Source organism: Daphnia carinata, chromosome 3 (genome assembly GCF_022539665.2).
Source record: "Daphnia carinata strain CSIRO-1 chromosome 3, CSIRO_AGI_Dcar_HiC_V3, whole genome shotgun sequence".
Taxonomy (NCBI): Eukaryota; Metazoa; Arthropoda; class Branchiopoda; order Diplostraca; family Daphniidae; genus Daphnia; species Daphnia carinata.
In genome coordinates this window covers 5,398,652-5,410,708 of record NC_081333.1, presented here as the reverse complement: position 1 = coordinate 5,410,708, position 12,057 = coordinate 5,398,652, and the positions used below count along the sequence as shown (strand labels likewise).

Sequence of the window (12,057 nt, the reverse complement as noted above, 5' to 3'; positions counted from 1 at the left end):
GGCGAGTGAGAGTAGGGAATAACCTTTCAGACATAGGCCATCTCGTCGCAGGGGTCCCCCAAGGAGCTATACTTAGCCCAACACTATTCAACGTTATGATGAGTGACCTACCCCTCCCCCACCCAAAGTTACCACCCTCCACTACGCTGATGATGTCGCAATCTACATGCAAGCTAAAAACGCTACAATGGCAGAAGATAAACTACAACCTTACCTGGATAAGTTGCACAGATGGGGTAAGAAGTGGGGTTTAGATTTCCTCCCAGAAAAATCCACCATATTGGTGCTCTCTAGATCACATAGCATCCCCCAGCCTCCACTCCTCTTCATTCACTGCCGAAGAATTCCATCAGCCGAGCGCCAAATTCTTAGGCGTAGGCCTGCACAACAGGCTAAATGCCCATATAAGCAAATTTGATATGAACACACAGCCCCACTGTCGCCATGGCTGCCCTGAAATCGAAAATGTAGACCATGTCCTCACAGCCTGCGAACATCTCTCCACATACTACACTCCTCTTAAACAACTTCTCTCACAACTAAATCTTACCTGGAACACAATCAATATTCTTGGCCTAAGCCAACAAATCAACAAAGGCTCGCAGCTCCTCATCCGAGATCACCTTGCCAACTTTCTTCTCCAATCCAAACTGTACCTCGAAGTCTAAACAACATCCACTATGCACAACTTATACGACTAGTTTGACAACGATCTGATACAACCTGATGGTGGCAATGGATACTAGTCCAAAATTTCTGTAACACCCGATTCCTACCAGAGATAAGGAGATGGGACACGACCGTGTTAAAGCCGCCATGACACATTTTGGGGCGCCATCTAGCGAACAATTCCCTCCCTTTATCATTAGCAGACGAATTCCCTGCAAGGAACCAATGTGACAGGCGGCTAATTTGAATACGGGCAAGGAAAGTCGGACATTTCGCCAGAGAAAAACACACAAACGAAAGTTATGTGATTCGGAAGGCGTTGAGAAGTCGGAGAATCAAAAAGGGTCGATTTTCTGGAATTTTTGGCTTACTAATACCTTCCAGGGAACCTGTTAGCTAATTATCGAATTTTATCCTGCAAAATACCCAGCCTCAGTTTACAAGTTGTTCACAGTAGTTCTAGATGTGTTTTCTTCTTCTCTTTGTGCAAATGCCTTCCAAATGTAGTGCCGTTAGCTGCAATTCGAAGAGAAGTGATCAACCAGTTTCATTTTGTAAGTTTCCTAACGATGCCCTGCGACTAATTATCTTACTGAAACATTGGATGCCTAGATTTAAGCCTTAAAAAACTTCTGTTTTGTTCTCACTCCACTTTGGTTCCGCTTTGTTAATTTGGAATACCATACAGGCTTTTTTTCTCGGCGAAATGTAATATATTAGCTAATAGTAAATTTAATTCGATAGTTTTATACGCACATATCGATGCGGATGGACCCCAAGACCCGCATGAAGCGGAATCGAATATTGTTAATTACTTCGTCAAATTTGTTGTTAGCAGATTTTCAAAATAAGATGTTTATCTTACATCAAATTATTCAGTCAAAATATGTCTGAAGAAACTTTTAATCATAACCAGTTAGATAAATCATGTTATACACCAATCTTTAAAACTAATTTCATTGAGAGTTTACTTTTAGTCATGAAACTTTCCTTTGTGTGTTATTATCTGGTGCATTATCTACCTCTCCGTGACCATTTCAAATCAGCCGCCTGTAACAATGCTTGCTTGCAGGGAATTCGTCTGCTAATGAGAAAGGGAGGGAATTAGCCGCTAGATGGAGTGCCGAAATCTGTCATTTCGGCTTTCCCTATTCCGTGTCCCATCTCCTTATCTCTGATTCCTACTGCGAATCGGCTTCGTCGGCAGAAAACACAAAAAAAAACAAAAAAAAAACATAAACATTAATTAGAGGATTTTACGATTTTTATATTGTTGTGGTTATTTGTATTAAATCTGAAGTCGAATTTCTTTTAGATTTTCAAGGGCCGTAAATATGACGCAACATGCCAGAAATTCCATGGCAGGGAAGTATATATAGGCTATCTATCACGAAAAGAAAAGAGATGCAAAAGCATCCGGATACGGGTCTCATTCGGAAAGATTCAGCAAGGATTCTATCAAAGAATTTGATTGCTGTTCACTTACTCTGCTACTCTGTAGAAATCCTGTTGTGATGTATATTTGAAGCTGTATGTTATCTTTCATAAGTGATAAAATTGCCATTTGTTTTTTGTTATAGTCATAATGGACTATTTATTTGACAAAGAAGCCATTTTAGAATACTATCTTGCCAAAAAAAAAATCTGGAGACAACAGAAAGAATATGAAAGACAAAACAAGCGTGAGGAGAGTGAGAAAAATGAACTAAAAGCCGCAGCCCATGGAAGCCAAATGGAGAAATTCATCGGTGACATTGCAAAAATTATAACTAATTCCAACTCAAAATGATGTTACTTAATATTTATAGCAATTGTGAAAGGTGATAGCTTACCTAGTAGTAACCCATCTACTAGCAGTGATATTCTGTCAAACATGTCTGGAAATAAAGCAATGGCTTTGCCAAGTTTTTGGGTCCCAGCTATGATTCCTGATGAAAAACCAAAAATGATTTCAAAACCATCTACAGACATTTATTGCCCAGTCAGTGGGAAAATGTTAAAAATCAAGGATCTGATTGACGTAAAGCTTACGCTGGTCCCGAAGGATGACGACGAACGCGGAAAAGCTCTCATAATCGCCAAGTCCGCTATATGTGCCTTATTACCAGAGGTAAGTGTCGTATTCATATTCAGCGTGAACAGTTTTATTTATATCACGGGAACTTTTCAATGCCAGATATTTATTTTAGCAATTCGGTGCCGTGCACCATTTTGAAACCAACGTAAGTTATTCCTCTTTTCCTTTTTAATGTGTTTTAAAAATTCCTGATTTGTTGGAAGTTTTTTTAAATGACTTTATCGATGATGTTATTACCACAGAGTGTTTCGAAAAACTCATCAAAAAGGACATGGTAAACCATCTTACAGGATTAAAATTAGAAGAAAAGGACGTAATTCCTTTGAAGAGAGTAAATATAGTTTGTTCGAATCCGTAAAATTTTCTGTAGAACTTCCACGAAAGTCATTCGGATCACTAATTTAATTTAATTTTTTTTTCTTTCCGTTTTAAAGGGCAGGACTGGTTTTGCAAGAGTTAATGACAAACTCGAAGCTACTGTAGCTAGATCTAGCCTGATGGCATAGTTTTGTCTAAAAAATTCTTCAAGCTAATCAGGTTTTTCAATCAATCATACAACTTTCTTTTGTGTCATCAATAAAAGTGTTTCCCATTATAACACGTTTTGTTAACCAAAAGAAATTATGTTGCTGGCCCTGAGGATATTAGCACTGATAGGTTTTGAAAAATCGCTTGTATTTGCTAGGGCTAGAAAGAAAGGTACAATTGGTAACTTTGCGACGCGTGCTAGTCATTTCAGGCAAATATGGCTTAACGTATATGAGTGATAGGCCATTATGTCATATGCTTTCTACTATCCATTCTGTATTGTGCTACGGTGAGACCAACCAAATCTTTAAAAAATTTGCCAAATGAAAATGGCCACACTTGTGGGGCATAACGACTGCAAGTTTGAAAAAGCAAATTTACACAAAATCCTTGTAAAATAAAATACAAATCCTTCCATCGAGAGCCACACCGATGAGTTGTTGCCGCACCTATTCCGTTGGAGGGATGGTATTCATTTTTTCCAAAAGAGGATCTTCTCCTTGAGAATCTATCAACTCATTGAGTAGTTCGACGAGAGGCCGTTTTCTAACTGATCGGCGGACGGTCAGTTGGCGATTAGGTTCTTTTCCAGTACTTAACGAATACAATCCCATTTTACGGGCAATTCTAAAGAGGTATTAGGAACAGATGTGTTAAAATGTAGATACCTTTAATTTTTAAAAAATTACAAATGAATTGTTTTTCTTTGGTTAGTAGAAAACTCGCTGGAAAAAATTATGGTGTGCAAAGAAGAACTGTTCACATAATTGCTTAGATAACGACGAATTATCTTGTCGAATGAATCTTTGCCTCCAGAGCCATGATACCCAACGCCTTTTCTATCGACAATCACATCACCTCTAAAAAAAACCAAAAATTTATTTTAAAACATATGTTTTTATGCTTAAAGAACGGTTACTACTTTATAGGTTCCAAAATCCCTTGTTTCCGTGCCCCAAGTCCGGTTCCCTCAGCCCACCCCATCTTCTTCATCATTTTCATGGCAACGGCAGAGTTAAGTGGTTGCGGTACAATACTTTCTTCTTTCGACAAGACCACGAAGGCGCTATTAGTGGATAAATCGGATGTCCAGTTATGTTTTCTTTGCATGACGTCCTTCGTTATGGTAGTTCTCACTGAGTTTTCAGCACGGGCTTGCCTGATGTCTTCCTCCAATTTTATGAAGTGGTCGATAGAAATGCAGATTTGATCGATAATGACCAGCTGATAGTGTTTTCTTTCCAAAATAGGAAACGCCAGTTCGCAGACGCCTCTCTCTGACATCTTTTTGTTTTCGTGTAGCGAAGATACGATCTCTCTGCCACCTAGATGAAGCACTGTTTGCCTTTAATACGACACAACATTCACCATATTAAAATCAGGAATTAGCAAGTGCCAATAAAAGTAAATATTTACCACTTTCCTTGATTCGTAAAAAAAATATTGCTGAGTTTAAGCTCAACTGAGGATAAACGAGCCGACGTTTCAATTATTTCCCGATAACTTGGTGCCGAGTTAGTTCTGTTGTTGGCATGTTCTGTGATATTTTGCCTTTGAATGTTTGTCATAATTAATACAAAATTTGGTATTCTGGGTCCTGTGTCCTTATCTGTTGTGTAAGATAGAGTTAAACAGGTAAGAAAAGGTAACACAAATTAATGATTAAATTTTTATTTTTGCCTTTGTCCCATGCCAGTTTCTTGGAAGCTGATTGAACAAACACTTCTCGTTCTGTGTAAATTGGTGAACTATTCCCAGTTATCACACATTCATCATTTTCAACATTTTCTGAAAAAAGCTTTGGGTTGGCGAGGGTTTCTAGAAAAATAAAAATTTTAATAAACAAAACAATCTATAACAAAATTGTAATAAGCAAATTGTCCCTTCTTAAGAAACCACAGCTTCTCTAGGAATAAACAATATAAAACATACTGACCTTTAACTTTCAAACTAGCTGCCTCAGAGGCTTCTACAAATGTCCTTTGAAGTCTTGCTTTTTGGTTTTTTCTAAAGCCTTCTACAATATTTTTTGATAGTTCCATAACAGTATTTGTAATTTCAATGGGGTATCTTGAATTATTAAGATCGCTAAAAAATTTTGCTGTTTTAGTGGAATGTCAAAAATATAATACTTTGCTCCCAAAAATTCCATGTTGACAAGAACCTGGGCAAGACATATCACACGTTCTTTTGAAAACCGATGCTTGTGTGTTTCCATGAATTTTCTTTTCAGCTCCCATTGCTCATCAAGTTCAAATTTGTTTCTATTGGCACATATATGTTATGGAATCATATGTTAAGGTTTTTATGTACCAATTCTGAAATGAAAGGCTACCTGTGCTTGTCGATATTCCAATCTTCTTCCATGGCGACGAACGTATAGAATACTCAGCTATTAAAAAGTAATAACACAAAAAGTTTCAATCACACTTTGTTTATGTATCATACCACATTTGAATCACTTGTTGCAGGGCTGAATCGTCATACTGAACAGCAACTTGGAAGCTGATGAAGGGAATTCGAATGTCTCGGGGCTAGGGCTCGGCCCCGCGACGATCGGTCACGATTTGCACCGCGGATTTATGGTTTACACCGCGATTTGGTTTGCAAAGGACAATAAATCGGAAAGAGACTTTGTCGCTAGATGGCGGAAAAATCGACCAATTTTCGATCGCGATCACGGCAAGTCTGATCGGCTGCCGTAATTGGCGCAAGCTTGGTCGTGATCGGGATAATCCGCACTGCTGCAAGTAATAAAAAATAAAACATAAAATTTTTTGCTAATTCATCATGGATTTGGAGAAAAAAAAATGGACACAAGTGAATAAATTGAATAATTAAACAACAACAACAAAATAAAAAGAGCTTGTCGCCGTACTTGTTTTGATAGAGCTGGACCGAATCTGGGCCGGATCGGTGCACGCATTCCTTCTATGGAGGTCTTCAAGGTAGTTTTCGCGTTAAATGCAATGACCGCGAGCCTCGTTGAAAGCTGTCTCATTCGCAAACAAGAGGTCAACGAAGATACAACAATGAAAAGAAAAACATCAACGTTTAAAAGCGTGATAATAACTAGATATAAATTAAATTAACCAGCAATGGCGTCGGACGGCTGAAATCCTCGTTGCTCTACCACATACCTTTTAGTCGATGTTGACACGTGTTACATTTTGTTTCGTGTAATAGAAATATGAAACGGCCAATGGGCAACGAGCCAGAGCTTACCTCCACACCAGATAACCAGTCCTATTGAGCCCGTGTGTGCAGTGCCCCATCAAAACTTTGCTCTTCTTAGTTGGACACCACCCTGTTTCGAATGGTTTTTCCCCGTCTCTTCTCGTTTTCTACTTGTTTACGGACGGCAGCCGTAAAAAAGAAAAACCCAAATGAAGAATGACACAATCACCTCAGGAATTGATGCTGTGAAGAAGCACGTCCACCACATGAAAGAAACTGCGAAGAAGAAAAGGGCGGACCCCAAAAAGGGAATAAAGAAAAGGACATTCGATCATCTTTCAAAAACACAAATACATAATTTTTCCCTTCTTTCACACGCGTTTTTTTTACTACATAGGGGCAAAATAGAAAAAGAGAGGAGTCAAGAAATTTCGTATGGGAAAGGGGCGAGCAAGAGAAGAAAGCCAATCACGTAATAAAAGTGTCGACCATGACATAAAAGTTTCCAGTTGCGCATACACACAAGGCCTTCGCCAGGCCCAGCCCAACATCGCAAGATGTTGGACAACGGGCATTCTGAATTGACCAATCGAATTCCTATAGGTGAATTCTTTTTAAAAAGAAAAGAAGATGAACAAAAAAAACTGCCGCCCTCAAGCATATGCTGTATATAAATACCTAGCGGAAATATTTATTTAATAGGCCATCACAATTTTTTCGGCGGTGACCCAACATCAGCCCGGGTGCTGGCCAGGAAAAAATCGAAAACATTCCTTCCTGAGCTCATCACATATGGGTTTTTCTATTTTCTCATTGCCATCTCCCTTTTTTTTTTCTATTCACACACGTCGCTGTGGTTGTAGTAGTAGTAGGAGTAGTTGTATGTGAGGTACGTGATGCGTACTACCTATGTATGTACCTATGTAGCGTCCATACAAATCTAATTCAGGCATGAGCCTGCTAGTGTAGAATCAATATATGAAAAAGGGCGGCTCCAGGCCAATAGCAGACCAAGTCAAGAAACGAATAAAAAAATCGACCTGGTGTGGGCCTGGCATTTTCAGATTCCCCGTCTTACGTTTTTCGTTTCTTTTTCGTGTACCCACGAGAGGTAAAAAAAAATCCGAATACCTTCCATCCTCCTCTTTTATTTTTTCAATTTAATTTAATCATGGTTGTTCATCTTGCTTCTCGCATAGGCACCTGGGCAGGTGTTATATATACACACTATGGCACCCTCAGCATCGGACTTCTCTTACCGACTCTGCCCCTTCGACACACTAAAAAACAAGAAATCACAAAATCCTCTTTACATTTATATGATTCTTCTTCGCGCTAAAAACGTGACTCCGATAACTTTTCGACGCAGACATCCCACACAGTGAGGGAAATGCTGGGGTGAAATTTCCGCAAAAATGCACGGCAAGCTGTTCCATTAAAAAAAAAAAAAAAAACACAAAACAAGATGGACCTAAAGATGGATGATCTGAACCTTTTGCGGGGGCGAGGCCATCGTTTCGAAAAAAACAAAAGCGATAAAATGAAAAATAATATTCAAAAAAAGGTACCACCTCACATAACGAAAGCACCTCAATATGAATGACCCTTAACTTAACCAAATATAATGCATGCGACAGTAAGGGGTTATCTCTCTTCCACGTTCCGATTCCACCGGAATTTTCTTACTGCCCAATTTGTCCGACAAGCCACCACTACGACATCCAACAAACGAGAAGCAGTAAAATACGGAAAGACAAGAAAGGGAGGGAATTTTTCTCTTTTTGTGGAACAAAAAAAAAGGAAGGAAGGAAGAGACAAGGAAGACAAAAGACTTGAGCAAATACCCAGTTTGTTTTATATTCTCTTTCTTTTCTTTTTTTGTTGAACGTGTTGTTCTTTCGATTGTGTGCGTTTTTGTGTCTATGTGGGGTTCCCTTCTTTTTTTTTTTTAAGTTCCTACCTACTGGGTACTCATCCAGCGCGCACAGTTGAAGGCGTTCAGTTCAAACAAACCAAGTAGGGGGTCCATCATTAAGAACAAATTTCTTTACGCGCACTGGCGAAGAAAAGGCAAGAGAGAGACTCAGCGCGTATGCATACACACAGAAAATAAAATCAACGACATTTTTTGTTTTTTTTTTTTGCCTTTTTGTTCTTTCTCACCGACCGGCTCCCTTTCGCTCTTACGTGTCCAACGCACAAGACAAGGGTAAATATAAGAATATATACCAACAACCGAAGAATACCAACGGACCACCAAAAGCAGCAGGAGCAGCTAAAGAACAAACGAAACATTTTTTTTTCTCCATGGAAAAAAAAACCAAAGGAGAGAAAAATTTCGAGAATAAAAATAGAAAAAGAATAGCTAGTAAATACAGTCCATTTTTCTTTAACCTCACAAATTCGAATGTGAGGAGGAGTTTCGTTGTTTATAAAAAGGAACAAGTTGTGAACCGATTTTTTTTTCCAAAAAAAATGTCATTCATCAATTTGCACTTTGCTGCTATGGGTAAAGGAGAGCGAAAGAAATTCGGAGCTGATTAAAGAACCTTTTCCGGGCGGTTTAGCAGGGCGGAGTCATTAAATCCACTGGTAAGACACTTAACCCTTGAACCTCAACCTTTTTCCATCATCAAATCCACCCAATAAGAAAAGGAGGAGATTCAAGACAATCAAACATTCAAAAAATAATGTCTATTCTATTTTTCTTTTCTTTAAAAAAAAATAATAAAGACCTACTCGGAAAAAGAGATTTTTTTTCGAGTAATAAAAGAAATGTGCGAATAGAAAGTGTCTTCTCCGGTTAGTAATGGATCAATCCGAAAAATAAAAAATGCTCTTTAACCTTTTTCAAAGAAAATTGAAACAATAGCGGGGCAGTAAAACGTCGAAAGACGGAAGAAGGATAAGAAGAGCCGGTACTGAATACGTCAACTTGTTGAGTGCTGATCGACTTTGAAAAGGCTGGACAAATAAGAGACGGCAGGGCTGCCAGGGCAGTAACCAAGTCTTGGGGTAAGGGTATGTACAAGGGACGCAACAAATCTGTTTTGGCGTTTACAGATAAGCAAAGAACGCGCAGCAACAACAACAAGGAATTCGAACAAGATGGAAGGTAACAAGAGATAGGAAGCGAGAACGGTGTTTGGTCATCACAAGTGGAGAAACAAAACATTTTCTTGCTTAGTGCTCGTTTGAAAAAAAGAAAAAGAAAACGCAATGCCCGGAAAGTTGACCAAACAGAAAGAAGAACTGGAAAAAAGCGGGGTTTGTCCACTACGCCGGTTCTCACCATTCATTTTCAAGCTCCCCAAAAAAGGCTGTCCAATGATTATTTTTTTTTTTGTGGGGGTTGGGGTTCTCCTGTTGCAAGCAATCAAGATGGGCAATCATTATTTTTGGGAAGGCAGGTATGCTAGACGTTTGCTAATCATAAACAATTTTCGAGCAAACATTCATTACCTAGACTTGCGTGTACAACAAGAAAAAAAAATGCGATGGATTTAAAGAACGATTGACTTACCGGAGAAGACGGGCAACATCCAACAAGAAGATAGTGCATCTCGGCTGCATACATTTCCTTATTTAACAAAAAGCAAGAAATAAAATGGGATATCGTTAATAAAGAACGAGAGTCGCTCGATACATCACCAAGGAATGTAAAAAAAACGATAAGCGCAATCGGCATTTTTCATATATAAAAAAGAACAGGGGTCGTAAATTGCGGCACTGTAGGGGGTGGAAATCAAAATAAAACGAAACCATGCATCCTGTTCCGTGTTTGTTGAGGAACAGCGCGAGCCGGCCAGTGGGGTGATAGATGGTGGCCAAACTATGTTGTTTATACAACAAGGGAAATGCCAAAAATTCGTGTAGGTCATCACGCCTGATCTCTCTCTTTCTCTCTGGTTGCAAACGAGAAAAAAAAGAGCGGGGAGTTTATAGCGAAGAGAACGGGGAGATGGTTCGAAGAGGCGTGCGAACAATAATAAAAGAAAAACACGCCGGATCGGTTTTAATGTTGATTTCCAACCGGGCCGCAGTTTATAACGCGATAACCGGCTTAGCAAGAAGGAGCTATGCAATACAGTATATCGTATAGAGTCAGAAAGAAGAAGAGAAGGTGATCATCCCGCGCGTCATTGGGCTCTCTTGTTGTGTGACCAAACATGGCCCCGAAAAATACGAGAAAAAAGCAGGAGATGCTTATCTACAACAACCCACTTCCCATAACATTTTCTGCCTCTCAAACAACCCAGCCTATCGCTGCGCGTCTCGGGGTTCATTTTAGCCACCCTTCGTCTTCTTCATTCCAGTACACACTTTCACCAACGGGAAAGGAAAAAAAAACGAAAGGCAGGAAGAGAAGATGGGAGGCTACTATCACCTACTACAAGATTAGTCGGATCACGCGTCGCATTACAAGCCATTCTCACACTTTGACAACCTGTAATCCACATTCCATCATTTTCCGTTATATTCTTCTTCTCTATTTTCGAAGACTGCAAGGCCTTCCCACACGGCAAGATTGTGTATACCAAGAAACAACATATCAGTTCACAGAGAACAGACTGGGAAGAACGAGAAGTCGAATCGCTGGGGCGGGCAATTACTACGCGGTGTGGACCTTCAACATTTAAAAAAAATAGACACTTAAGAAAAAAAACTTGGGAAAATGATTAAACGTGCTGCTGTTGCATGTATGCGTATGCATATGTTGCATACAGCAACATCCCGCCTCAGTTGCGAGCCGTAATATATTGTGATAGAGGCTCAGGCCTTCCATGTGTGCTGACTGGTGCCACCACGACGTTCAAACCAGCCGGACTTCGATGATGGCTTTTACCTTGGCAACTTGTTTTTTACCCTTTTTTTTTCTTTCCAGTATTGTTTTCGTTTCAACTTAAGAATGTCCGCCATTTTCTAAATATTATGCAACAGCCTTGCCAAGCTATTACAAATTCTTTACCACGGATTAAAAATAGTTTTTCCTTTAAAAGGGCCTTTCACGAGATTGTAGAAGTCCTTCAACCGCTAACGGGAAAAAAAATCTTCCAACATTTGGACACGCTCACGATATACGTACATACGCAACCTTAGACAATGATATTATACTTTGTGTGTGGACTTACCTTCTCACTGTCGTTGCTTTCGGGATGACGCGCCTCGCAAAAGATCTTCGCGTGGTGGATCCGCGTTCGATGAAAACCTAAACCATAAACACGAGAACTCAAGTAAATACGGTGGAAAAAAATAATAAGGAAAGCAAAAAGTAAAAAAAAAAAAGAGCAGCTTGGATGAGTTGAATAACTTTGTGTCTTTGGCAGCAGCGAAGAAAAAAAGATTTATACCTGTGGATTGTAATACCGACTAGTGGCAGTGAGGTCGACGATACAACCAACGTTAGGTACAAGTTCCACCAAATTGTCGGGAGTGAACCTGTTGGTGATACACAAAAAATGAAGTACTTTTGATTTTCCCTCTTTAAAATAATGAATAGCCGTACACTTACCAATGCTCTCGTCTCAGATTGCAGCGAAACATGTCCTGTAAAAAAGAAATAGAAAGATGGAAATGAGGATAGGCTATATCAATTCGAAAGGTGT

At 39.4% G+C, this 12,057-nt stretch overlaps 1 protein-coding gene, 1 long non-coding RNA gene and 1 pseudogene across 3 annotated transcripts; 1 reads left to right on the top strand and 2 right to left on the bottom strand.

Moving 5' to 3' along the window:
* Positions 1–1,836: 1,836 nt before the first annotated feature.
* LOC130693774 (nitric oxide synthase-interacting protein-like) lies at positions 1,837–3,344 on the top strand (annotated as a pseudogene).
* Positions 3,345–3,404: 60 nt separating this feature from the next.
* LOC130693773 (uncharacterized) lies at positions 3,405–5,850 on the bottom strand. 2 transcript variants are annotated; one of them, XM_057516973.2, is made up of 9 exons: positions 5,737–5,850; positions 5,610–5,666; positions 5,407–5,538; positions 5,211–5,344; positions 4,955–5,092; positions 4,691–4,883; positions 4,197–4,619; positions 3,964–4,134; positions 3,405–3,901 (listed from the first exon to the last, which is right to left on the bottom strand). In XM_057516973.2, exons 2-9 carry the CDS (start codon positions 5,639–5,641, stop codon positions 3,724–3,726), a joined length of 1,401 nt encoding a protein of 466 aa, XP_057372956.1. In that variant the 5' UTR covers positions 5,642–5,666; positions 5,737–5,850; the 3' UTR covers positions 3,405–3,723. The 2 variants fall into 2 exon arrangements, with proteins under 2 accessions (XP_057372956.1, XP_057372955.1); XM_057516972.2 differs by having other exon boundaries at positions 5,723–5,741.
* Positions 5,851–11,618: 5,768 nt separating this feature from the next.
* On the bottom strand, positions 11,619–12,057 carry LOC130692926 (uncharacterized). The gene is made up of 3 exons (XR_009001595.2): positions 11,964–12,057; positions 11,803–11,890; positions 11,619–11,660 (listed from the first exon to the last, which is right to left on the bottom strand). It is a non-coding gene; the product is annotated as an uncharacterized LOC130692926 (long non-coding RNA).

What these genes read in the sequence shown, in the direction of transcription:
- LOC130693773 (XM_057516973.2), bottom strand. Translation starts at nt 5,641, where the DNA reads ATGGAAGAAGATTGGAATATCGACAAGCACAG. An exon ending in TGGAATATCGACAAGCACAG is followed by an intron (nt 5,539 to 5,609) that starts GTAGCCTTTCAT and finishes ATGTGCCAATAG; the next exon opens with AAACAAATTTGAACTTGATG. An exon ending in ATGGAATTTTTGGGAGCAAA is followed by an intron (nt 5,345 to 5,406) that starts GTATTATATTTT and finishes TAATAATTCAAG; the next exon opens with ATACCCCATTGAAATTACAA.